We start from the raw sequence: 26,549 nt of genomic DNA on the forward strand, positions 1-26,549 counted from the left end.
CTTTATACTTTGTTTCCTGTAGGTGCTGCTTATTCACGTGCTGAAAACAGCATCAGAAAGTTGGTGGACCAATGCGGGCTACCATTTTTGCCTACCCCAATGGGAAAAGGGGTTGTTCCTGACAACCATCCAAACTGTGTAGCTGCAGCCAGATCCAGGTCAGTATAAACCAAGGCTTTGCTTCCAATCCTATCTTCTGGGAAACTAATAGGAACATACCATTAAAGATACAGCAAATTGCAATATGTTACAGATACTGTGGAAGGCCTAACACAAAAAGCAAAAAAAAGTTGAAGTGCAGCTGCATTTCGTGCCCTGCTTTATGGCAGTGGATAAAGCCAGTAGCGTTACACAGCTTGTGTCAAATGCTGCTTAGAACTGAATCCGGGGTGAAAGCTTGGGAGTCACTAGTAAGTTTTGGCAAAAGCTAGGCTGAATTCTTTTGAGTTACGTTTTGTTGTATAAATATTAAGCCTATATCAGACAACATAGTATTTTTAACATGTAGTTTATAGCACAAAATGAAGTATGTAAACAAGTTACATTACATGTAGCAGAAAATTACTGGCATTTTCAGTGTTCTGACCTTTAAGGCTATAAAGGTTTATATAAAATGGAGTATCACAATTCAAATTTTGCTTTATGCAGCCTCGCTTTTATATCATTTGTAGTACATTCCAGTTTAATTGAACTAGGGTCTCTGTAAATCCTTTAATTGTATTGAAGAGACATATATTGAAGATTGTGTTTTAAAAAAATAATTGTAGTCACCCACAAATGAAGGTGAGCTTACTTATAGAGCACTTGTAGGTATGTGTGTACAGTGGGCTTACTTTGCAGCTGAAACTCCTATATACTTAAATGTAAACAAAGTTGTGTGTTGAGCAAAATACCGTCATCATTATGGAGTATGTTATTAATAAATCTGAGAACTTAAAAACTATACCTGAGGTATTTTGCTCAGCAGCTGGGCCACCTTGGGCATACACACCAGAAGGCTGAATTAAGGTTGCATGTAGGCTGACCAGACAGCAAGTATGAAAAATCAGGACAGAGGGTGGAGGGTAATAGGCGCCTATATAAGACAAAGCCCCAAATATCAGAACTGTCCCTATAAAATCGGGACATCTGGTCACCTTGGTTGCGTGGTCAACCTTCATTCTGGTATTTTCTAATTTTTGAGTACTTGACTTTGCTACCTCAGAATTCTGTTAAAGTAGAGTTTTTGTTTATTTGTTTTTTGCTCTAATAATATTTACTTTCACAAAATGAATGCTGTTTTAGAAAGAACTTAGTGCTTTATTTGGAAATTCAGAAAATCTTCTGCTTATATAAACTAAAGAGACAGTTTGTATAAAAGATTTTTAGCTTGCTGAGCTAAACAAATATAGACTGGAGGGAAGCAAGATTTGTTATTTTATTCTCCTAAATGATAGGGCTGCTGTGCTATCTGGAACTATTGCCATTTTTGAAAAGCAATTAAATATAAAAAATATTTACATTTCATGTTTTTCTCTTGTTTTCCATTATTAGGGCATTGCAACATGCTGATGTAATAATATTGTTTGGTGCCAGGTTGAACTGGATTTTGCACTTTGGACTTCCACCAAGATTTCGACCAGATGTAAAGATTATCCAGGTAATCTAGGAAAATAATTTGAACAGCACCCTCTGTAGGTTAGCTCTCTCTCTCTGTAATAAGCTGCTCTTTCATGTGATGATCTTTGTCATATTGACAGTGCAGTACAATGCATGTGATCACTGTAGTTCTCCAAAATAACTGTTTTTATTTGTTTTTAATTCCCTTGATATTTTCAAAATCAATATAATGTTATTCCGAGCATATAGGACTTGATGCTGCTCCCACTGAATTAATGGCAAAGCTCCTATTCAGTGCAATAGCCCAAAGATTGGGCCCATAATGCATATGAACCATGTATAGGACTATAATTTCCTTGGTCAGAAACAAAGAGTTATGAAATTGTGGAATTGTTCATAATAATGGATCCCTCTCTCAGTAGGATCCTTTAAAAACATTATCTTGTATTTACAGTCAAAGCAAGCAAGATCTTGCTGCTCACTATCCGAGCCTGACCACTTAGAAACAATGAGAGTAGAGGAGGAAAGGCTACTTAACAACTGAATACTTCTGGCAAACTGTCTGTATTAGGAAGGGTAGGATATAAACACAATTTTACCCCTCCCCCATTTCAAAATATTGTAAACCATGTGTCCAAGGGCAACAGTCAGTTCTGCTCTCTGATTAGCTGGCTTTCAGTAGTCTGAAACATAAGTCCTCATCTGGTCTCCTCCAAAGGTGTCCACTCTTTGACTAGAGCTCTTCACACTAGTAGTAACAAAGTTATATATAGTACGGTGTGTCGGAGGTATAACAGAAGCAGTAAGTCGGTGCTAAGGGTACAAATGAATGTCTGAAAATGAGTATGTACAGTAGGTTTTTACTTGGAGTAAATCATCTCTTGAATAGCACTTCCAGTAAAGATTAGAGGAAATTACTCTTAAAGCCAAAGTGAGGACTAATGAGGTTGTTAGAAAATACTCTTCTATTTTACAGTGTAAGTCGTATTGACTTAAAAATATTTCTAATTGATTCAGTGTTCTTTTGTCTAAAACCTATTTTTTTTTTAAAATAGGTTGATATTTGTGCAGAAGAGCTGGGGAATAACGTGAGACCTGCTGCACATTTATTAGGTGACATAAATGCCGTGACTGAGCAGGTAATGTAATGCAAGGTGTTTATAACTTTCTTTGACTTGTAGAAAGAGAGTAAATTATAAAAAAAAAAAAACAGTTCTAGGAAAAGTATTTTTTTTTCATGCAGTATATTTATGCTGTGCATCCAGTATCTAATCCAAAATTTAAATTTAAAAGTAGATGTAGTATTGTGCTGGGATCTTGGTTTATGAATGTTAGATTTTCTTGAAGAAATTATTCTGAGGTTTATGTTGTTTTGAAAGAGGATAAATTTTTTGTCTGTGTGTTTGTGTGTGTTGTTTTAGCTTTTAGAACAACTTGTTCTAATGGAATGGAAATATCCTTCTTATTCGGAGTGGTGGAAGGGATTAAGAGAGAAAATGAAGAGCAATGAAGAAACATCCAAGGTAATACTATGGCTCAGTAAAAGTGGCTTTTGATCCTTTTCTGGACAAAGAGTATCAATCATATCCCTGTCAGTATTGTAGTTAAGTCTCCCTAACTAATCGGAACTTTCAGGTTGCTAAATTCTGAATGGTATCAAAATGTTTCAGAAGACTCCTGTAGGCTTACTGTGTTCAGATTTATCTGCTGTATGGACAGACTGGGCTTAAGAGCTAATTGTCATCCAAACCCCATTGAAGTCATTGGGCTTTGGATCAGGACCATAGTGCCAGAAGGAAGCCCTTGTGTAGAAGATGATATGGTAACAGAATTGATTTTCAAGTGATGTGGTGTTACTCTTAGCATATGACAGCTCAGTTTTGCTCAGGTAGATCCTTTATTTTTATTTTATTTTATGGATTTGTATGTGCCAGTTATTGTGACACATTAAGGCCCCTTTCTTACAAATACTTACGGATGTGCTTAAATTTCTGCATATGAATTGGACTGTTCAGGCCTGGAAAGTTAAGCCCATATGTGTCAGCAGGATTGGAGCCTAAATTAGACTCCTCTCAGTGACAGCACAAACAGGGGCTGTTCCTGAACCATCCCAACACACAAATGACACAGCTCACCTGCGATTAGAAATAGTCGAACATTTTTACTCCATTTGAACAGCAGCTAGCACGATGGGGTTCTGGCCCATGAGTGGGTGCATGGCAATACAGATAATAAATAGTAATAATAATGGTGAGCTGAGGTGCCTTGCTCGTTGCTCTGAATGTCAATAAACTGTTGACGATGGCACACCACCAGAGGGAGCAGGTTGCACACCTGAGGGAATCTCTGCTGAAAATGGCCTCTCTTCAGAATTACAAAGGCACTGTCAGCAAAAGTGACTCTGATGATCTCAGCCATTGGGAGGAAGTCTAGTTCTGCAACCCTTTCTCAGGAGAATAGTCCCTGACTTCAGTGGTAATATTCACACATGGCATTGCACATTGCCCTTATGCTAAGCAGTACGTATAGAAATGATTTATAGTCTCTTTTTTTAAAGGCATTGGCATTACAAAAATCCCTGCCTATGAATTATTATACAGTATTCCATCATGTCAGAGAACTGTTACCCAGGGATTGCATTCTGGTTAGTGAGGGAGCTAATACTATGGACATTGGACGTACTATGCTTCCAAACTATCATCCTCGCCACAGGTAAAGTATTTGCTCTGTTGCCATGATGCAACAATTATGTGCATATGTTTGTTTCCATGTAGTTGGGTTATAAATTACTGGCTCCGTGTCTTTTTTTTAAATAAAAAAGTTATTTAAGTAAAGTAAATGTATAATGTGTCTTTGGGGTGGGTTTGTTCTTGTTAAGGCAACTTACCTTTATCCCTTTTGGTCATACCCTGTCATTGATTTTTATACCGAATACACGTTGATTTGTGTGGGACTTCAGCAAATAGTACAATGGTAATAAATGGCCATATTTCAAACGGGTGAAAGTTATTTAGCAGAGATCTCAGTTCTTTTTGGGATGGAAGTATATTATTGAGTCCCATACTTGGTATGTGAATCTGTACCTAAAATGTTAGGACTTACTTAAATTTTTTAAAATAAATAGGTTAGGGTCCTATCCTGCAAGCAGATTCACACACACAAAGTTGCTGTAATGCAGAATCCCCTTAAAATCAATGGGAGACACACGTGTTCCGCATCTTTGGAAAAAGGCCATATATTGGGCCTCTACATAGGAGTTCAGGTGCCTAAATGTAGACGTACAAATTCTGACGTTCTGATTTGTGACTCTTAAAGCCAGCTATTACAGAATGACTGTAAATTAGAGCTAGTCTGTATTTATTAGATTGTATGAGAGAAAACTGGACAATCTTTGCTGAGGTGACCCTTCAGATCTGATTGTGGAGTCTAGAACCTCCTTTTGAAAAAAGCATGATAGGTAACAAATGAACCTCACAACATATTTGAGATGAAATAAAGTTAATTTAAAATTAACTGTGGGAATATATTTATTTTTAAAAGGCTGGCACGGTGACTCTGATGCTTTTTTCTTTGCACATAGCCTTGTGCACATAAGAGGGCGAATCTGAAAAGTTAAGCCTATAATTGTGCTTTTTTTAAAATGTATTTTGCATTTGCCTGGTTGAAATGGTCTTATTTAATTACAGCTTGCAATTTGATTTCAAAAAGTTGAACCTGAAGACTGGAATTTGAATAGCATTATTTGCCTGAAATTTTTCAGGCTTCTAGTTGGATTTCCAGGGAGTTAAATGGAGAAAAGATTTCATGTACCCTCTTAATTTGACCTTTGGGATGCAACACTCAATAGAATAACTATTTTACTACCACTTGAAACATCTGAGCACATATTAATTAGATGTCTTGAATTACCAGTACAATTCAGACTGAAGGCAATCAGGAATATAGTACATTGTAATTGGTAGTATGTAAGCATCTCTTATTCCAGTCAACTAATTTTTTAAAAGTTCCATTATATGTGTGTTCATTAGAGTATTATGAAATCTTGATCAGATTCTTATATGAGAACCGCGCCTATTTAGACACATGTTGTGCAATATAGCAATACAAGTGTCAAATGCCTTTTTACTATCCAGATATTGTTTTATAAGTAGTTGGGTTATATCAAAATTACTACAAGCCAAGAACAAACTGTCATGGACAAGTTGAGAGCTGTTTGCCTGGCTGTACAGGAAAAATAATGCAGTGAAGAAAGAGGCAATAATTTTACTTTCTATCTGTAGACTTGATGCTGGTACATTTGGAGCAATGGGAGTTGGGCTAGGATTTGCTATAGCTGCTGCAATGGTGGCTAAAGATCAGACACCTGAACGGCGAGTGATCTGTGTAGAAGGAGACAGTGCTTTTGGATTTTCTGGCATGGAAGTGGAAACTATTTGCAGGTAAAAAAAAGTTTTTGATCAAGTAAACCATCTTAATTTATTATCCCTGTCTAACTGACAGACTATCCAGATCAGGGAAACTGGCTGTACACAAAGTGCAGTTAAATGCACAAAGAAAACAAACTGAAAAAATATAGAAAAATATTTTGTCTTACTAATATTAGGTGCTACTTGTTGTGACAAATGGGGGAATTTTTCTAATATGTTTATAAACTATGTGTCTGACTCTGTGTCTATCCCTTTGGCATTGCTTCCTCTTGTGGAGGGAAGGGGAGATGGGAGATCAGCCTAGGTATTTGAGAAGTATAGCCACTAGGATTGTCTGGGCTGGGATCAACACATTTGAATGGAAGCCTTAATGACTGAACGTTAACTCTTTAGAGCAAGTTATTTCCCAGCACCACCACCATCTCTCTGCAGGGAAGCAGGGCAAAAGCCCTAGCAGGAAAGCAAAGGGAGAGGAGGTAGCCGGACAGTGGGGCACGCGAAGATGGAGCTGAGAGAAAGAGGGCATAGCAAAGCCATGGCTTCCACCAATATGAACTCTGTACTAAGCCTACCATTATCATGCGAACCTAAAGATTTACAGATTCTAGATTCCAGGTGATAATAAAGATCCCCTTGTTATCCAAAGGCTGCCTGGTATAGGCTGCAGATACTTAATGAAAAGCATTGCGCCCCGAATGGGAGTGAGGTGACTAAGTCTCTCTCAGACGTGTGGTTCATCTGGACTCGCCACAGAGAGCCATGGAGAGAGATGAGGGGGGGAATTGTTGGAGCCCAAAGGGCTAGTTTGCGAGTCATGGTGGCCATAGGCCTACCCCTGTGGATCACTCTGGGTCCAACATGCTAAAGGGGTCATTCCCAGGAGTCTGGTTAGAGGCCAGAGCATAGACCAGACCCTGTGAATCTATGACACTTTTAACAATAGTAGGTATAAGAACTTTCATTCAGAAGTGATTCTTTTTGGTAGAGTGTCCCTTTAGCGCTTCACAGAAAGATGCAATTCTTTAGAATTTCTCCCATGATCATTCTTTTATTTATGAATGGTTGCAGGTATAACTTGTCAGTTGTAATTATCGTAGTAAACAACAATGGGATATACCGTGGTTTGGATGCAGATACCTGGAAGGAGATGTTAAAGTCTAGAGAACCAACTGTGTGGTGAGTACCTCTAACCTATGTGCTTTTAATTAACTGAGAAGCAACCAAGAGGGTCTTTTTATCCGTGGCTAGTATTTTCTGTTCTAGTCTAAAAGCTGAAGTGAAAAGCTTTGCGGTGTCAGATCAGTAACTAATTGGCAACAAGTCTACCTTTACACAATCACCATGCCCAGTTAAACACAACTAAGTTCATAGGAACTGAATTACGTGTCCCACAAGCATAGGAGAAACTTAGAGAGCCAGCATAATGACCATTTAAAAGTACTAAAATTGGCATAATCCTAGTTGGTCATTCTTGCAATTTTAACTCTATGTACCATAAACCTCTTTGCTTCTTTCAGTGCACCACCTGTTTGTCTCCTGCCAAATTCTCACTATGAGCAGATTATGTCTGCATTTGGGGGTAAAGGATACTTTGTAAAAACACCAGAGGAACTTCAAAATGCCCTGAAAGCAAGCCTGGCAGAGAAGCAAGTGCCTTCCCTTATCAATGTAATGATCAACCCACAATCTGACAGAAAACAGCAGGTACGTGTTTTCATTTTTCTCAGGCTCTGATGGACAGACCCCCTGTATCCTCCTGAACCTCTGTTGAGACATGGGGAGAGATTGCTGGTCAGCAGCGAGGCTCTATGGAGATGCAGGGATCCCCACATGCTCAGCTCTTTGTCATATCAGGGCCTTTGACTTCACCATTTTCCTAATTGTCCTTATTTATTGACAATTTTGTTATGAGTGTTGTCACAGTATCAAAAATCCTTTCTCTGTGCTCCTACCAAAGAAATTGAGAATAAAATGATATTTTCATAAGCAGTGTTACACAATTCCACAAGGGCAGGATTGTATGTTAGTAAATACATGTTTGCATTCTACTCCACCTATCTGTTTTGTTTCTGTTTTTTTGTTTCCAGGATTTTCACTGGCTGACTCGTTCTAATATGTAACAGGAGATACAGAGCGCAATAATCCTAGCCAATACATCTGCTTCAGCCAAACTAAATCATTTTCCAGGAGTAAAACTGCTAAAGCTATATTTTATAATTATTTACATAAGTGTGTGAAATCCTAGTTTTGTTTCACTTCTTTTTTTAAAAAAAAATAATCATAATATGCACAAGAGACACCTAAATGTACATCAGTGTCCACTCAACGGAAATCTTCCTTTTATGGCTATGAACCAGATCATATAGAAACACTTGAATAATAAAATCATTTTTTTCTTTTTACTACAAATGTAACAGATCAGACTTGTCAATTAAATCCATAGTCCTTGGGGGGCCTAGGAGGGGAAAGGGAATTTGTTTATGGAAAAATCTTTGCAATCATAGTCTTTCTGTCCTTTGTTTTTTGGGTTGGTTTTTTTTCCCCCTCTTGACCAACATGCTGCTTACTAGAGAGCTTGTTTTATAGAGCCCAAATCTGAGTCCCTTACTTGTGGTTGGATCCTCTGCTAGAGGTGCTAAATATCTTTGCTTTCCATTCCCACAGTCCATTGGGGTTGACAGTCCTCAGCACCTTTCAGGGTTGGTGCTCAGCCTCTACTCCAGCAAAATATCCACTGATTTCAATGGGAGTCTTGTCAGAAAAGGACTAAGCCCTTAATTTCTTGCACTGTATTTTTCTGTACAGAGATGCAGGCTTTGGATTGACAATTTTGTATCCTAGAATCACTTCAGAAACTTCAAAAGTGTTTATTAAAAAATGCCAGATTTCACTGCAATACTGAATTTATTTGTTTGGATTAATTTCTACAGCCTGCTAACTGGAACCTGCTGTACTTGCAGAAAAGAAAATCTTAAATTACTGCCTTATCCACTTGTTCCCACACATACCTATCACGCAGAAATCAGTAGTGCACAAGAATTCAGAAATAAACATTCCAGGATCAAGAGATTGCAAAGTGTTCAAAGTTGGGACCAGTTGAGGGGACCGGTGAACTTGGGGTTGGCTATGGGTGTCACCTGGGTTAAAACTGGACCAGTGCCAGCCAGCTGAAGGGATGCACAGGCTATGGCTGGGGTTAGGGTTGAGCCCAGCTGAGGGGGGCCTCTGGGCTAGAGATGGGGCCAGCGCCAGCTGGCTGAGGGTTGCCCCCTGATTAGGGTTGTGGTTATGTTTGTGGCCAGCTGAGAATGCCCAAAACTAATGTCAGGGTTGGGGCTGGCTGAGTGGGCCCCTGAAATCAAGGCAGGGTTAGGGTAGGAGCCATCTAAGGGTGACCTGGGCTAGGGTTGGGGCCAGGATCAACAGGCTGAACTGGCTCTCTGAGCCCTCATGGTTCCACAGAGGGCACCCGGGCAAGGGTGAGTGTTGGGGCTAGCATGGGGGTCCAAAGCTACAGTGGGGATTTGGACCAGTAGGGTTAGGGTGAGGGTTGGGAATGGCCAGGGGCCCAGTATAAGTTTAGGATTTTGGGGCTCTCAGAGGGCTAGGGTTAGGAGTGGGAATGACTGAGGGTCTGGGGTTATTGATAGGATTGGGGTTAGCAGGGATCCCTGAGATAGGGTAAGGAATACCTGGGCTAAGATGAGGGTAGGGGCTGGAATGGGGACCTGGTTAACATGAGGGTTGGGGATGGCTAGGTCAGCCAGGTGAGAGATGGAGCTGAGCAGGGTCTCTCGGCTAGCATGAGGGTTAGGGCCAGCTGGGGTCCCCAAACAAGGGTTGGGGTTTGGGTCATGTTGTATTAATTTAGATGGAATAAATGGGCCAAAAGTGTTAATGTAACCCAGTTGCTGTTCAACATTAAACAGTGTTAAACAAGGTTTGAGGTTTGTCATAAAGATTTCAGCCTGCTTAGTACCATGGCAAACACCATTAAAAATCCTTGTAACCTTTTATTAAAAATACAGGAAAGAAGGGAAACCAATTAAAGCTTTTGAAATATAAAGTACTGAATAAGGTTTTCATTTTAACAGCATTTCTTGTTCCCTTTCCTTATAGCTGGAGAGAGTTTTTAGAAGGAAAAATCCCATTGTTTGACAATCTTAGATGGCATTAGAGATGTTAATAACTGTCCTTTAGCAGAAAAGGGACGAAGTTAGTTGAGATGATCTGGAGCTGTTGTTAAAGTCCAATCCAGTTTCCTAGAAGGCAGAATAAAACAAACCCGCACAAACGGGGAGAGAAAAGAAAAGCAAAGATAGAAAATGCAGCTTCTGTCTCCGGTGTTGACTCTCACTTGCTACCTCACAGCTGGAGAAACGCAGGTACAGCGTACAATCTTATCAGCCACTCTGAGTCCTGGCAAACTTGTACCAGCACTGGGCTGTTTAGGGCCTTGCTTTTGGTTGTCTCTTCCTAGTCACAGCAGGGAGAGAGAGAAAAGCTCACATCCCAGATTGTGTTTGGGATTCAGCCAGAGATGGTGGAGATGGTGATCTCATCTGGGTCCCTCCCTGGCCCAGCCTGGTCAGGACATCTGTCAGGATCAGGATGGCAAAGGCCTGGGGTCCCAGGAGATGGCGTGGATAGCAGTCATGATGGTGAAGCTCACTCGTTAGGGCTAGTTTCCAGCACACCAATTTTGGTTCACTAATTTCTGGTTCCACATTTCTCTTGTTTACCAGCGTGATCTCAACGCGTGCCTTGAGCTATGGCTATAGGCCTTTTTGTTTGGACTAATTGAGTCTCCCTTTTGTACCTTTTCCCATCAACATTGGTTGTTCTAGGTTATTGTGAACATCTTATGAACTTACATTGACTTTTTACATTCAAATTCACAATTAGGGTAAATTAGCAGTCACCAGGAGGCCTAAAGGTAGGGTTAGGTTTGGGGCTGGCTGGGGGCAAGGGTCAGAGTGGGGTCCCTTGGTAAGGGGTGGGGTCAGCATAGGGCCCTGGGTTGAGTTAGGTTTGGGGCTTTCTGAGACCATTTGTTGGGGATGGGGCCAACTGGAGGGCCAAGGGCTGGCATGTGGCCCTAGACTAGGTTTAGTATTATGGCTGGAGGCCCTAGGCTAGGATGATGTTTGGAGCCGGCTGGGCTTAGGGATTTGGCTGGCATGGGAACTGCATGCAAGTGTTAGGGATGGGGCCGCAAGCTAGGGTTCGTCTTGGGGCAACTAAGGGCCCCAGTTGAGGGTTGGGGATGGGGCCAACAGATGGCCGAGGGTGAGGGATGGGGCCAGCCAAAGTTCTGGTTCTGTATACCATGAAAAATAAAGGTAGAAAATAAGAACGGCCATACTGGGTCAGACCAATGGTCAGTCTAGCCCAGTGTCCTGTCTGCAGACAATGGCCAGTGCTAGACAGAACCAGGGCAATTATCAAGTGATCCATCCCATGTCATCCAGTGTCAGCTTCTGGCAGTCAGAGGTTTAGAGACACTGAGAGCAAGGAGTTGTGTCCCTGATCATCTTTGCTAATAGCCATTGATGGACCTGTACCCTGTAAACTTGTCTAATTCTTTTTTGAACCCTGTTATATTTTGGGCTTTCATAGCATCCCCGGGCATGAATTTCACAGGTTGACTATGCAGCGTGTGAAGTACTTCCTTACGTTTGTTTCAAATCTGCTGCCTATTAATTTTATTGGTTCTTGTGTTATGGGAATGAGTAAATAACACTTCCATATTCACTTTCTCTACACCAGTCATGATTTTGTAGCCCTCTATCATATACCCCTTAGTTGTCTCTCTTCTAAGATGAATAGTCCCCGTCTTTTTAATATCTCCGCAGGTGGAAGCTGTTCCATTCCCCTAATCATTTTGATTGCCCTTCTCTGTATTTCCTCCAATTCTAATGTATCTTTTTTCAGATGGGGGAAACCAGAACAGTACACAGTATTCAAGGTGTGGGCATACCATGGATTTATATAGTGGCGTTCCTCACATTGCTTTTTTGATTGCCACTGCACATAGATCAGCCTCCTCATTTTTACTGAAAAATTTCTGGGTTTTACAAAAGGTGGTATTCATTTTTTTCTGATTTTCACCCTACTTTTGTATCATTCAAATATATAAAAAAATGTGTATTTGGAAAATATAATACATTGCATGAGCTATATGTATTATGATCATACATTAGTCTGTGTGTATATGCAAAGTTGCCTGTTGAAGTCAGACTATGTATTAGTCTAGAAGATACACGCAATAAACAAACTGGCATGCACACAAGCTCTGAGTGCGTGCACATCTGAACATACTGATGAATCTCAAGTCTACCACGTGCACATTTCAAGCTGTGAGATCGCAGTTTAAAGATTTGATACACTAAAATGGGAGGAAAATGAAAATCTGTATTAAAATACATTTCAGAACACAAGGAAGTATTCAAAAGTTTTTAAAAAAACAAAAACAGAAGAAAAGAATGAAGTTGAGTGTATGCCCTGCAAATGGTATGGCGCAATTATTAAATGTAAGTATTTATAGCCTAATAGTTCCAAGTCTACAACAGTAAACTCTTTATTCAAATGAAAAGTTTTATTTGGGGATTAGAGATATATTGTTCTCTAAAACTCAGGGGTGGGATTGTGTTCTGAGTTCTGTTTTAGTTCTGCAGCAAGCCACATGGATGAACGGAATTCAAAGCATTAATCTACTGAATACTTTTTTCCCCTGTCTTCCCGTCCACCAAAATAAACTCCAATATTTACCAGAAAAGTTAATAGTTGTTGTACTGATTTTCACCTGTTTTTGTTGTGGTGGTAATAAACACTGATAAATTCCTAGGAAAAATTAAATAAAATAAAAACTGAAAACAAAGGGCCCTACACATTGAGCAGATGTTTTCAGACAACTGTCCATGATGACTCCAAGATCTTTCTTGAGTGGTAATAGCTAATATAGATCCCATCATTTTGTATGTACAGCTGGGATTATGTTTACCAATGTGCCTTACTTTGCATTTATCAACATTGAATTTCATCTTCCATTTTGTTGCCCAGTCACCCAATTTTGTGAGATCCCTTTGCACTCAAATCTGGACTTATCTGTCTTTAGTAATTTTGTATGCTCTGCAGATTTTGCCACCTCACTGTTTACCATCTGGTCCTGGTGACTTATTACTGTTTAATTTATCAATTTGTTCCAAATCCTCCTCTGCTGCCCTCCCAAGGTGGGACAGTTCCTCATATTTGTCACCTAAAAAGAATGGCTCACATATGGCAATTTCCCTCACATTGACTACAGTGAAGACTAATACAAAGAATTAATTTAGCTTCTCCGCAACACCATTGTCTTCCTTGGGTGCCCTTGTAGCACCTTGATCATCCAATTGTGGAATAACCAGAGAGAGCAAATAAGCAACAGTATCATCTGATTCAAAAGGGTTTAAATCGTATAGGTATCTTGTCCAGAAAATGGCCAAATTAGGAAATAGAATGGTAAACAGGCCAATCATCTAACCCTCTAACCAGGAAAGGGTTATACAAATCATCACTCTGAGGAAGAGGAGGAACGTGGCATTTCTGCTGCTTTTGTATTCTGCTTCCAGGGGGCTGTTAAGATTTGTCTTTCATTGTTCAACCCGGTCAGAAGATATAAAGTACCTGTGCTGGGGCCCAGTAATGCACAGTTCTTAGCATTCTTAAATCAGTCCAACAAAACATATGCTGTAATATTTCTGCTCAATCATCATCGAGTGTTAAGCCCGTGCAGACATTAGTCCAGTGTGCATCTATGCATACAGGCACCTTTGTTCCTGTTGGCATTCTCAGCTTGCCGGCTGCGTGGTGGTGGTGTTTCATAAGAGTTTGCTTTACTGTTTGTTGTAAAGGTTTCAGAGTAACAGCCGTGTTAGTCTGTATTCGCAAAAAGAAAAGGAGTACTTGTGGCACCTTAGAGACTAACCAATTTATTTGAGTATGAGCTTTCGTGAGCTACAGCTCATTTCATCGGATGCATACCGTGGAAACTGCAGCAGACATTATATACACACCAGAGATCATGAAACAATACCTCCTCCCACCCCACTGTCCTGCTGGTAATAGCTTATCAAAAGTGATCATCAAGTTGAGCCATTTCCAGCACAAATCCAGGTTTTCTCACCCTCCACCCCCCCACACACAAACTCACTCTCCTGCTGGTAATAGCCCATCCAAAGTGACAACTCTCTTCACAATGTGCATGATAATCAAGGTGGGCCATTTCCTGCACAAATCCAGGTTCTCTCACCCCCTCACCCCCCTACACACACAAACTCACTCTCCTGCTGGTAATAGCTCATCCAAAGTGACCACTCTCCCTACAATGTGCATGGTAATCAAGGTGGGCCATGTCCAGCACAAATCCAGGCTTTCTCACCCCCTCCCTTTTTTCTCGGACACACACACACACTCACTCACTCACTCACTCTCCTTGATTACCATGCACATTGTAGGGAGAGTGGTCACTTTGGATGAGCTATTACCAGCAGGAGAGTGAGTTTGTGTGTGTGGTTTTTGGAGGGGGGTGAGGGGGTCAGAGAACCTGGATTTGTGCAGGAAATGGCCCACCTTGATTATCATGCACATTGTGAAGAGAGTTGTCACTTTGGATGGGCTATCACCAGCAGGAGAGTGAGTTTGTGTGTGGGGGGGCGGAGGGTGAGAAAACCTGGATTTGTGCTGGAAATGGCCCAACTTGATGATCACTTTAGATAAGCTATTACCAGCAGGACAGTGGGGTGGGAGGAGGTATTGTTTCATGATCTCTGTGTGTATATAATGTCTGCTGCAGTTTCCACGGTATGCATCCGATGAAATGAGCTGTAGCTCACGAAAGCTCATGCTCAAATAAATTGGTTAGTCTCTAAGGTGCCACAAGTACTCCTTTTCTTTTTGTTTGTTGTAAAGGATTTTGTAAGCAAACTGTTTGCTGTATAAATGGTTGTGTGTGTAGAATGCATTGTTGGTCCAAGCTATTAGCCTAGGTTAAAGGCCTTGCAGGCTTGTTTCCATTTGGATGAAAATTGGAAGGTAAAACTCAGGTATATTCTTGGCCTTACTGTGTTTAGGGAAAACCTACAGAAAATCCTGTTTCCCTGAACACAGTAGAAACAAACAGCAGGCAGTTTCCTTGCACTGAAATCCCTAAGTCTGCCGCTCCAGCACACTCTATGCCCAAGAAGTTCTGTCCCTCTGCTTTCTCTTACAGTCACTGTCACTGGGCCAATAGCTTCCCCTCCTCCTCCTCATGGCCTGGGATCACTATGCAGGTAGCCTGCCTCAGTTTCCCCTCTTGGGCTGTTCAAATAAAACTTCATCCAAGCCACCCTATTCCAGTCACACTCTCAACTCCAGTATGCACAGCCTACAACAAATATCCTAGCATTTGCAATTAGGGAAACCCCAGTTAACCCAACGTGGTTTAGCGCTGCCCTGGTCATATGGCCTAGTGCCTTGGGTCATAACCCCCAATGTCTGCAGCTGCTTTTACTGTATAAAGGGGCTTGACTGCTCATTCTGTTGAGCCTGAAAGAGAGTGCTTGGTACTCATTGGGTGTAATGAGGTCTGTGATTATCTCTGAATCCAAGACCAAATAGCTATTAGCACCTTTCAGTAATACACCATCTAGTATCAGTATTTTCCTACACATTTATTTGTAACAGAATATTATGATTAGCAAGTAACAGCTATTCTAAAGCAGACCTTTGCTGTTTCTTTTGATGGCATGACTCAAGCCAGATGGACAGGGCTGAGAGAGATCCTGAGTAAACCAGACCATTTCAGCTATTTATGGCACGTACTAATATAGATGAAAATGCTTTCAGTGTCTGTTCTTTCCAGGAATCTAGTAGGCTGACTGAAATAGTGCAAAAAGAAATGAGGGGAATTAATTTAGAAGGCAATCTGCTTGCTTGAGTCAATAATCCAAGAAGTTTTCCTCTCTTATCATGGTCTCGCCTGCAAGGTGGGAGCACTATATGGAAATGTGCTCTTAAAAAAGCCAACAAAGCCAGCAGTTTGATCCAGTGTTTTAGTGCTTTCCATATGTGTCTGTCCCACTATTTTAAAAACAGCAAAACAACCATACAATATTTTGGGTCAAGTTCTGCCCAGTCAAAATGGATGCAATGAAGTCTGAGTTGCAGGGATGCAATTGAAGGCAGAATTCGGCCCATCCAGTTTTTGGCCTAAAGTAATGTGTTGAGTAGCCCCCACAGTGCTTTGTAAGTAACAAGAGCCATGAAAAAGTCAAGGGCAGTTTCTAATGTGTTCATCTGTATTTACAGGAGCTTTGCCTATGGTTATGAGTGTCACTTGTGCAGTCATAGGCTGAGAGAAATGGAAAAGACAGCCACGCATTTCTAACATGCTAATGAGGCACAAAAACATATATTTGGTAGCCATTGCTTTCCATCCGTGATCTCCTTCAGGTACTCATCCAACTAAGTCCCACAGTGGTTGCAGAAAAGCCTCTCTTTGCAGGAATCAGCCCATCTATACTAAAACCAAAAGTTGAGCATTTCTGATTTTTGACAGATTTGTCATCAGGGCCCTTGACAGTGTCATTAAGGATAACGTGAACATGCTCCCAGCATTTAATAGTCCATGACTCGGAGAGGTGCTGATTGCCAGTACCTCCACTGCTACTGATAACCTCCAGTTATATGAATTCTAGCCCCTCTTTGCAACTGCATTAAGGCACTGCTGTAGTTTATGTAAAAAAGTATTAATATGCACAGTAGGGCCTGACCCAGCAGGGTGCTGAGTACTCTCTGCTCACCCTGAGTTAAGTAGGATGTGAGGATGGTTACTCCACATCCTGTGAGCTGCTAAACATGTTTTAAAGATTCATATTTTGGGCATTTACAAGATGTTTAAAATACTACAAGTAATTGATCATATCAGGCCCAATCCTGCACCATTGAAATCAATAGGAATTTTACCATTGATCTCAGCGTGAGCAAGATCTGTCCCTTTACTCATGTTTTATTTGATCCCACTTGTTGTTACCCTGCACATTGCTTTTATATATAAACTCCAAAAATACACCTGAAACAGGTCAATTTAGGGGTTTTTAAACCTTTCCTTCGTTGTATGGTTGGGAAAGTGCTGCACTGTTGTTTTTCCTCCTTCAATTTGCCACAATAAATTAGCTCTAAGGTTAAGTCCTTGTGTGTCAAGTTGCTATTCAGAGGGACGTTTGAAAGCCAAGTTACTGAACCCTCAAAAATAGGGGTAAATAATGGAAATGCTGACACAGCCTTAATTATAGCTCCATAATTCTGCAAGAGGAGCTTGGAAAATGCATTTGTCTGGTTTGATTAGGTACAGCTGTTATCCTCTATTTAGAAGACAACAACACTGGCATACCGGAATGATTAGACCATGCTAAGTGTCTGGCCACAATAGTAGCAGGGTGCTGCTGGGTTTCTTAATTCCTAACAAAAAATAAATATTCAGTACCTCTCAGTCTACTAATGTTCTGATCCTGCACTCTTTGAAGTCAGTGGAAAATTTGCCATCGACTTCAATGGGAGTAGTGTGAAGCCTTAAAGGCCAATTGTGGGATGCATAGTTAACAAAGAAAAGACAGTGGAAAATTCACTGTGCCAGAAAAGCCCAAACCAAGCTCCAGTGAGGCTTACGCTCACTGTCATTTCTCTCTCCTATCTCAATGCTTTCATTTACTAGAACATCTGTGAAGTTAACAGTCGCAACACCCTTTCCACTTCCCCCCTGTTCCATTCCTCCAGTCTGGCAGGTATGGAGGGACATTTGACTCAAACACCTAGCTCTGCTCCCTGTTCCAGGATCAATCTTGCTCTTTGATAAACTTGTGTAGGCCTATGTCACCGCCACAGATCACATGTGATTTTCAGCTCTGTGGATAGCTCTTGTGTAATCCAAAAGCAGGAGGAACCCTTGGAAAGATGGTTGAGAGAATCAGAGTAAACTGAAAATGGTATAGTAATTTTAAAAAAGATAGCATTAATACAGATTTTTGGCTCTGATTCAGCATGACACTTAAACAATCATTACTGGAAGTATTCATGTAAAGTTAGGCAGATTCTTAAGTCCTTTGCTGAATTAGTGGTGTTCTGGCCTCTCCTCTATCACATGCATATATGCTGGGGGATGCAGAGGAGGGTGACAAACAGCAAGCAGCACTACGTTATCCTCCACTGCACAGATGCACTGCCTTTATGAGCCCTGTACATGGTAAAGAGGCCATTGAGCAATGGGAGAATCAGGCCTAGTGCAGCTGCATTGTCAGCCTCCATAATATCCTTTGGTGCAGACAGCATGAGGCTGGAATAAATGTGAAAGCAATGTCATTAATACTTTTCCAACAGGAATGCTCATGTAGAAGAGTTTTGTGCTTTGAGGTATTTAATTGGTTGTACTTCTTGGCAGGGGTAAATTATAAATCATTTAAATTAGCAGCCGTCACAGCCAGCTCCTGGCGCACATTCTTTGGCCTCATACCTACAGCAGCATTGCAGTGATATTAGGATAGCTGGTAAGTTTTGCACTGGGCAGCAGTGCAGAAGCCATTTAAAGTAAGCTCTAAATGAAAAGGAGATGAAAACGTTACCAGAGACCCTCTCCTCTGACAGGAGTGGCTGTAAATATCAACAAGAGCCCAGCTCATAACTGAGATTTATTTACATTCCCCTTCCTCTGAAAACAATATTTATTGTTTTTGTGTGGTAGCACCTAGAGACCTCAGCTAAGCTTGGGGGTCACGTTGCACTAAGAACTGTACAAACCTGTAAATAGTACAGAGCTTGGAGTGGGAAAGAGGCACAGTAGCAAGTCAATGAAACAAACAAGCAGGTGTGGGGAGGAGGGGGAACAGCAATAATAGGGAGTTTCAGTGTTTGATTTATGACTGTAAAATTATTCTTGTTCATTTCAGCACCTGGTATTTGTAGGCCAGGCTTGACATGAGTAACTGGTCATGGGTGAGGCCTCGTTTCTTGGGAGACAGGATTAGGTAGCTAAATGGATCAGCAGGCTGGAAACAGACTGTTTGTACTAGCTCGGATAAGGGGGAACACCCAGGGAACCATTTACAATGAACAAGATCCCAATGGATATGATAAGCCCCTAGAACATTACATGAGATAGAGAGTATGTCATGCATGGACAATGGAGGCTGTGCAGGGATTGGTTCCTACAAAATAAGAAAGCCAATCCCAAAATGTGTAATGCAGTATGTAGTAAAAGTAATGTAATGTGTAAATGTATAGAAAAGAAGTTGCTGTGTAACATTAGGTGTGTGGTATGCCCTATAGCCACCCCCTGTATTTGAGTCTGATCAACTCAGCACAACTTTGCTGTATGCCAGATAAAGGAACCTGGACTCAGACTGAATTCCTGAAGAGCCAAGTGGAAGAAGTCTCAAGGAAATGCCAAAATAGTGGTGCCATGACTCGGCTGCCATTTGTCTGGAGCAGGTAAAGTAACTTCAGTGATGAGCCCAGAGCAAACCAAGGTTCCACCTGTCTGGAGGAGGTTAAGTATACACCCCTTAGTCTGAGGGTTGCTACCTAAGAATAAGGGAAATGGCACTGGAAGGGTTTAAGGGTTTAAATATGAGGAAGTTAGTACCGCCCTGGAGAAGTGGGTTAAATCTAAGGGTGGCCCCTATGGACTCCCTAAAGAAGTATTAGGGGGAGACTGGGACTGAGTGTAAAAGGAACTCCAGAGAGCGGTATTAGATTAAAAGAATGTTTGCGGCACACAGCAGAGAGCTGTTGAATGCCATAAATGATTGGCAGAGCTCAGCAAAGTCTGTTGAATGTGACTGAAATTCTCAAAAAATAGGACCCATTGGCAGCCATGGGAAAAATAGTATCGAGGTTTTTTTTTAATCCAAAGGCAAAGAAAGCCCAAATCAAGGCAGCAGTTTCACCAGGATTATTTCTGGTGGCTAAAACGTTACAAACAAAACATGCCACCTTGAAGGATGGATGCAAAAAGCTTGAAGAGCAAATCAAAGTTGTAGAGGGGGAAAGACACTAAATAGAAGAGTTTCCTGAAAGGGCAGGGAGAGCACAATGTCTGTTACCTATCTTCATAAATCCAAAGTAAAAACCAGGCGTCCTTCAAGGACTTTATTTAGAGAGTACAGCTTTGCAGGCAAAGTGAACTAAGTTAAGAAATAATTGCAAAACCCATCAAAGATAAGCTTAGAACCGCCAAGAAAAAATCAGTTGAGATACTTCGGAAGTCAGAGTTATGGTCCCAGAATTTAGTAGCTTGTGTGAGGTCTTGGGAAGTGTCTTCTGAAAAAATGAAAAACTTAAGTGACTATTTAGGAAAAGGTATGTGTGGTTAAAAGGAGCTTTTGCACAAATTAACACAGCAGAGCTTGGAGGGGACTATATAGGCCGGGGCAATGGAAGTAATAAAGTGTTAAAAAGTATATAAAAGTGTTGGTTTGTTTTTTTAAAAGAATTCTTGGTTTAATAATCAAACCCAGTTATGGCAGTATAACATACCTGGTAAAATCCTTAATAATCAAACAAACTGTGCAAAGGAGAGATCAGATGGTGACATCTACTACCACTATGCTCTTTTCCCTGAGATGCCTTGACAGCCATTCTGAAGGAAATGTGCCCTTCCTAATACATGTGTCTGTAAATAACCAGTTGTGCTGGCTGCTGCAAGTACAGCGACAATCTCATTTAAATTGTTTGACTATGAACAATTTAATTAAAATCACTGACCAAAAAAATAGTTTTTGTATGGTTTCACTGCTTCCAAATGCACTAGTAAAACGTGACCTATCATAGTGACCTATTATATAAATTATAGTGATAAATAAATAAAACAGCAGCTAACATTGCCTGTCAAAAAAGTTTAAGTATAAAAATAAGCCTACTGAAGTCTCAAATAACTAAAATACAAAAGAAAAAGGAAAAATGGCAGTAAAACAAAACATTGCTTTAAAAAACAAAAAAAACACAACAATTATCAAAGCCCAGGTCAAAAAAAGTGATATTGTCTGTAAAAACCTTATTGAAAGCTTAAGTATAAAAAATACAAATTTTAATTTTAAAAAGTAGGCAGCTTAAATATGTCATTGGCTCATTATTGCAAAAAAAAAGTTTCTAAAGTATAAAACCATTTAAAAATAAGTTCAAAGGTTCAGCTGGCATGTCTAAGCCAAAGAAGTTTATAATTTTTATGTGGTCTCTTTTAATAACCTGTTGCAGCATAGGAAGGGACTGCAACATTTTAAAAAAAGCTATTTTAAAAACTGTAAAAAGTATGTGTAAAATAAATTGGCTTTTAAAAAAATCCACTGAAAATCCATCCAAATCTTTCATTCAAGGTTGCAGAACTGACACAGATGCTCCTTGGGCAGCAGCCAACGTCTCCTGGTAGTCTTAACTGTGTTAGATAACCCTTTGAATGTCTCAATGCTTTTACAAAGTTTAACATTTTTAACATTTAAATTATAAATGTTAAACATAAATTAATACATAAAAATAGGGACTAAACAGGCAGCCAGAACCAGGATAGTGGGAAGAGACCCTGAATCCCCTTTTCAGTAATAAAGCAACAGCTGAAGAAGCTGGGGAAAAAATACCCACAACATGTGTGCATAAGGATTACTCATGGGTAAAAGAGTTGCAGGATTGGGCCCTAGAGATGGATTGGAGCTGCAGGTCTAGATCGGAACTTCCTCAAAGGCTAGGGAAGTCTGGATGCGGGAGGGCTAGGTTTGGCCTATCTGTAGTCAGATAACCCCAGGAAAGCTTGACAATAAAATATCTTTCTTCTACCAATTTTTACTGTTTTATTTTAGGACAGTTGAGAGCTGAGTAGAGAGAGAAGAGAGAGGTTGGCAACATTTACACCTGAGGACATGGCTGCTCTGAAGTATGTGATGCCCATGAAGTGGTTGATTTTTAAAGCTTGTGGCTTTCAGAAGTTATTAGGCAACAGTGCCCTGCCCTCAGGTTGTGTTTGCCCAATGAGTATTCTGAAGACTTAATAGTGCTATCTCATATTTAATCAACTGACTGTATTGTCAGTTGATGAACAGTGTTTATAGAGATGTGGAATAAGCCAGAACTTTCTTGTCCATATAGTTGGATTTAGCTCATCACAAAGTTAGCTAATTTTTCTGCCTTGTCTCTAGAGACCTTTGGTTCTAAACACAACAGCAGGGAAGTGTTGTGACCATTCTTTGCATTTCTCATTTGTTACCTTGTTTACTTCAGGAATTGGTTTTGATGGGCTGTACCTGCAGGTAGTATCTTCCCAAAGAAATTTTGGCTTCATCATAGAACTGTGAACACCCATGTTGGTAAATGGACCTAATTTGTGCGCACACAAACAAAAACCAGGTTCTTGTTGTTAAAAATGGCTAGCATTAAATTAATGCTATGTGAATATTCTGCAAATTTTGCAAAGAAAACATAATTAAAATTATCTTTTCCAGCTCTCCTCTAATTAAATGAATAGGTTTTTTCTGTACTGCTTACTTTGCAGACATAAAGGCATATTAAATTATTGCATTAATACTCTGTCTTGTTCTCATTTTACCCAGTCACACCGTTGAAGATCTTTCATTCATATGAACTGAAAAGGCTTCATTGGCTTTGTTCTTTAATTAAACTTTTGATTGCACAGGCCTTTGAGATTACTGATGGTTTATTTTAGGTGCATTCGTTCTCCTTTGGCTGCAGATGAAGGAGCTGCCAGCTGAAAGTAGATGGGACTGGGAAGAAGCCTTCTCTTTAATTGAATTGTCATTAATTCTTGCACAGAAAGGACAGGTTCATAAATTCAGTTTACATGGGAGGACTGATCAATAGGGCTCCACCATCCTCTCCCTTCAAGAGTTTAGCTCTGGGCTGAAAAAGGCAATAGACAGCTATTGGAGCAGGTAAGGTAGTGGCTGTGTTGTTTTTTGCCCGTAATGATTAGTTGGATTTTTGACATTTACTTAATTAATATAGCATCAAATGTGGATTTTTTGAATTCCCAGTTTATTCCCTGAAATAAAAATACTGATATACCCCACCATAACAGATCAAAAGACTGAAGCTTGCAGTGGTGTTAAGGGTCATGGTTGTGGAACAATTTATTTGGGCCAGATCCTGCAAAACTTTCAGTCCCACTGGGGTACCTCACCTAAGTAAGGGTCTGCAAGATTGGGGGTTCTGTTGTGTTTGCCTGAAGCTAATGGAATTTAAAAATAGAAATACCCCTAAAATAAATATACTTTCTAGTCTATGCACAGCAGTTCTGCTGTTGGAACAGAAATTTCAGGCAAGATATAAATATGGATCATGTAAAACACACATCCAGTTCAGTCTCTTCTGTAACATCATTGCATGGAAAAAACTGGCTTGTAAAAAAGGTTATGGGATAACTGTGGTGGCTGGGTCTATGAATCACTTTTAATATGCATTTTAACCATACCAGTGAACAGCAGATGCAATAAGATAAAGGGGAAAGATCTCTGTTTAGCATTCATTGCCCTTTGGGTGATAGATAGGGGGCTTAACTGTATGAAACCCCCAAACCTTGCCAAACCACTGTATCAAGGGGCTGATCCAAAGCCCATTAAGCATGATTGGAAGCTTTCCATTGACTTCTGCAGGGTTTGGATCAAGCCCAAACAGAGTGGCTGGGGAAGTAAACCATTTGACTGAGGAGCTTCACTGAATGTAATGCAGGGGCTGGGGAAAGACTTTAGGCAAACCTAGTGCTGTTTTTTTATTAACCACTCAAATAATTTCACCATTTCATTTTCAAAGGGCCTGATCCTTCTCCCACTGTAACTAAGGGGAGTTTTGCCATGAATTTCAGTAGGACTGCGCCGTTAATGAAAACAAAGCAAAATCTCAGCACTTGTGCCTTGATGGGGCCTGGCTGGCTGGCTGACTTCGGCTGGGAGCTGTTAGGCAGACTGAAGATCAGATGTTACCTTTTGAGTTTCCAGTGACAACTTCAGTAATAACTAGTGATGATAATGAACTAAATCCACCTAAGCCATGTAGTGACGAAAAGGCCCCTTTGTGTTTAAATGCAAACATCTCCGTATTCACCTTATTTATGGGGGTGGACATGTTTTCTGTAGCAGTATTTTGCCTGATTTGTTTTTGCTCTCTTTGACACATTAGAATGTCCCTTTGGCACCAGGTTTAGCTCAGGAATAGTTTATCTAGCTCAGGCAGGATAGGCTTAAACTGCTTGTTCCATAAAAGTAAAGGGGGTTGTTCACAAAACTATCTTGAGGTGTGGGATCATATTGTAATATTAATTTTAAGCAGAATTCCCCATTAAAAGAAATTGGGAGAAAACTGATGGGAGGCATTGAAAGAGTTAACTGTAGGTTGCACAGAGGCCTGGTCTACACTGAAAAATTATATTAACCTAGCTACAGTTGCTCAGAGCTGTGAAAAATTTCACGCTCAGCGTGCTGTAGTTAGGTCAACCTAACCCACAGGGTAGATGTAGCTAGGTCAACAGAATTTTTCCCCCTCGACCTAATTGCTACCTCTTGGAGAGGCGGGTTAATTCCAGAGATGAAAACCCCCTTCCATCAACGTAGGAAGCATCTGTGCTATGGCCCTACAGCGGCACAGCTGTAGCTGTAGTGCGGATGTAGCCTCACTTGCTGTATTACTTCGGAGCTATGCTGTCTTCAGTAAAGTAGTTGCCGCTGTTGGCACCGTGTGCTCCCTGTTCCAGCCTATATCGCAGTGGGTCAGGTGGCCTGATATGGCCTATTCATAAAAATGTTGGCAAGGTTTTTTTAAAAAAAATTGGTATTATTATTTAAACATTTCCTCTGCAGCGTGGGAAGCTCCCACGGTGTTTTTTGACCAGCTACCTAATTTGGACCCTGATCTTGTAAAGGGATCTGCCACTGCAGACCCTTATGCTCATCAGGAGTCCTAGTACAAGGATTCTTCTGCAGAATCAGGATCTTAAATGATAAACTCCTTTGGGTCTGTCTACTCTGCAGAATGAAGGTACAAGCGTAGCATGGGTAGTCATGCCCATGTTAGCTTTAATCTATGGGTAACAATAGCAGCGTAGATTGTGGTGGCAGGGGCTTCAACACTGGCTAGAAACCATAGTACATAACCAGGGACCAGTGGAGGGCTTGCTCTCTGGTTGTTAGCCCAGGCTGAAGACTGCGCTACCAAATTCACACTGCTATTGTTACCCGTGTTAGATAGATTAAAGCTAACCTGGGCATGCCTGCCTGTGCTACAATCACCCCTTCCCTTTGCCGTGTAGAGATATCCCTTCTGGCATGAACCATGTCTTCCCCTGTGACTTGCCCAGTGCTGAGAAAGTTAACAATAATTAACTAACACATAATCATATCAGCCAAAGGTGAAATGGCCCGGTCCAAAATTAGTGTAATGCAAAAACTGAACTGCAAAATGGTGATAAGTAAACTAGACTGGGAGTTTCCCTATCTTGATGTCTGTGTCTGGTTGTCAGTAATGAGGGATGCTGTTTCTGGTTCAGTTTACAATATCTCACTTTCCTCCTCCTTGTTATTATCATCTAAAATGCCTTTTGGTGTCTGCTAACAAAAACAGAATCCCCAACACCATGGTTTTAATAGCTAATATGCATGGTGGGGGCATCTGATCCACTGCTTGAGTTAAATATAACCCTGTCTAGTGTAAGGAGAAGATTTAATGGGAAATGGTTGGCATTCTTTCTTCCTAAAGGCACAGAGAGACAGAAGGAGAGCGAGCGCGAGAGAGACATACAAACACACACTCTCACACACACAGAGAAAGGGGAAGAGAGAGCAAGCAAGACAGATATAGAGAAGACAGTGGAGAGAGAGAGAGAGATCCCCAGAGCAGACCTGCATCTCTAAGTTGGAATTTTACAGAGTGCAGCCAGCATGGTTGTCTTCAGTTTAATAGCTTTGGGATTTTATCTTCAGCTTTTTTTCTGCTGTGTTCTATCTCACACTTCGTTCATAGACAGCGTCTTCCCCGTTTCCTCAGGTAAATGATGATGTTGCTTTAAGTCTTTTTGTTATTTTTATTGACTGGATCTTTCCTATCCAGCCCAACTTTCACATGTTCTAGCAACTGAGGGAGTGGGAGGAACAGTGCTTGATTGCACATTTAGCAGTTCCCAGAATAGGTGGCTGGTAATTTTTCACTGAAAACTTGTTTTGCTACACACCGTGATTTTTTTAAAAATTGTTATTATTGCTTTCCCTGTTCATAATAACAGACCAGCGCTTTAGCTGGTGTAAATCAGTGTGGCTCAATTGACTTCTACGCTGCTACACCAGTTTACACCAGGTAAGGATCCAGCCCAATGAGTATATTAGTTGCATGTCTGCATGTTTCTTTCTATTTTGGATGAGCTTAGGTAGATTAGTGCAAGGGAAAGAAAATGAGTCCTGATGTATAGCTGCTTCTATAAATATATCCCTGACCTCGTCCAATGCTGCTGGACTCCAACTG

General features: G+C 40.7%; 2 protein-coding genes across 7 annotated transcripts in view; both read left to right on the plus strand.

The window, feature by feature from the left end:
• HACL1 (2-hydroxyacyl-CoA lyase 1) overlaps positions 1-8,922 on the plus strand; it is a 33,587-nt gene extending 24,665 nt beyond the window's left edge. For all 5 annotated transcript variants that reach the window (XM_084621176.1, XM_084621174.1, XM_084621177.1 and 2 more), the window contains 9 exons: positions 23-158; positions 1,534-1,639; positions 2,655-2,738; positions 3,021-3,122; positions 4,157-4,311; positions 5,880-6,038; positions 7,095-7,202; positions 7,544-7,730; positions 8,114-8,922. In XM_084621176.1, the coding sequence (XP_084477302.1) occupies positions 23-158; positions 1,534-1,639; positions 2,655-2,738; positions 3,021-3,122; positions 4,157-4,311; positions 5,880-6,038; positions 7,095-7,202; positions 7,544-7,730; positions 8,114-8,146 (1,070 nt within the window). In that variant the 3' untranslated portion in view covers positions 8,147-8,922. The remainder of the gene's footprint in view (positions 1-22; positions 159-1,533; positions 1,640-2,654; positions 2,739-3,020; positions 3,123-4,156; positions 4,312-5,879; positions 6,039-7,094; positions 7,203-7,543; positions 7,731-8,113) is intronic.
• A 16,870-nt stretch (positions 8,923-25,792) lies between these two features.
• COLQ (collagen like tail subunit of asymmetric acetylcholinesterase) overlaps positions 25,793-26,549 on the plus strand; it is a 65,790-nt gene continuing 65,033 nt past the window's right edge. Inside the window, exon 1 of one of the 2 annotated variants that reach the window (XM_084619098.1) lies at positions 25,793-26,078. In XM_084619098.1, coding sequence (XP_084475224.1) covers positions 25,973-26,078 — 106 coding nt within the window. In that variant the 5' untranslated portion in view covers positions 25,793-25,972. The remainder of the gene's footprint in view (positions 26,079-26,549) is intronic. The other variant, XM_084619099.1, reaches the window with a different exon arrangement.

This window comes from Lepidochelys olivacea, assembly GCF_965140295.1.
Source record: "Lepidochelys olivacea isolate rLepOli2 genome assembly, chromosome: 2".
NCBI classification, from domain to species: Eukaryota; Metazoa; Chordata; order Testudines; family Cheloniidae; genus Lepidochelys; species Lepidochelys olivacea.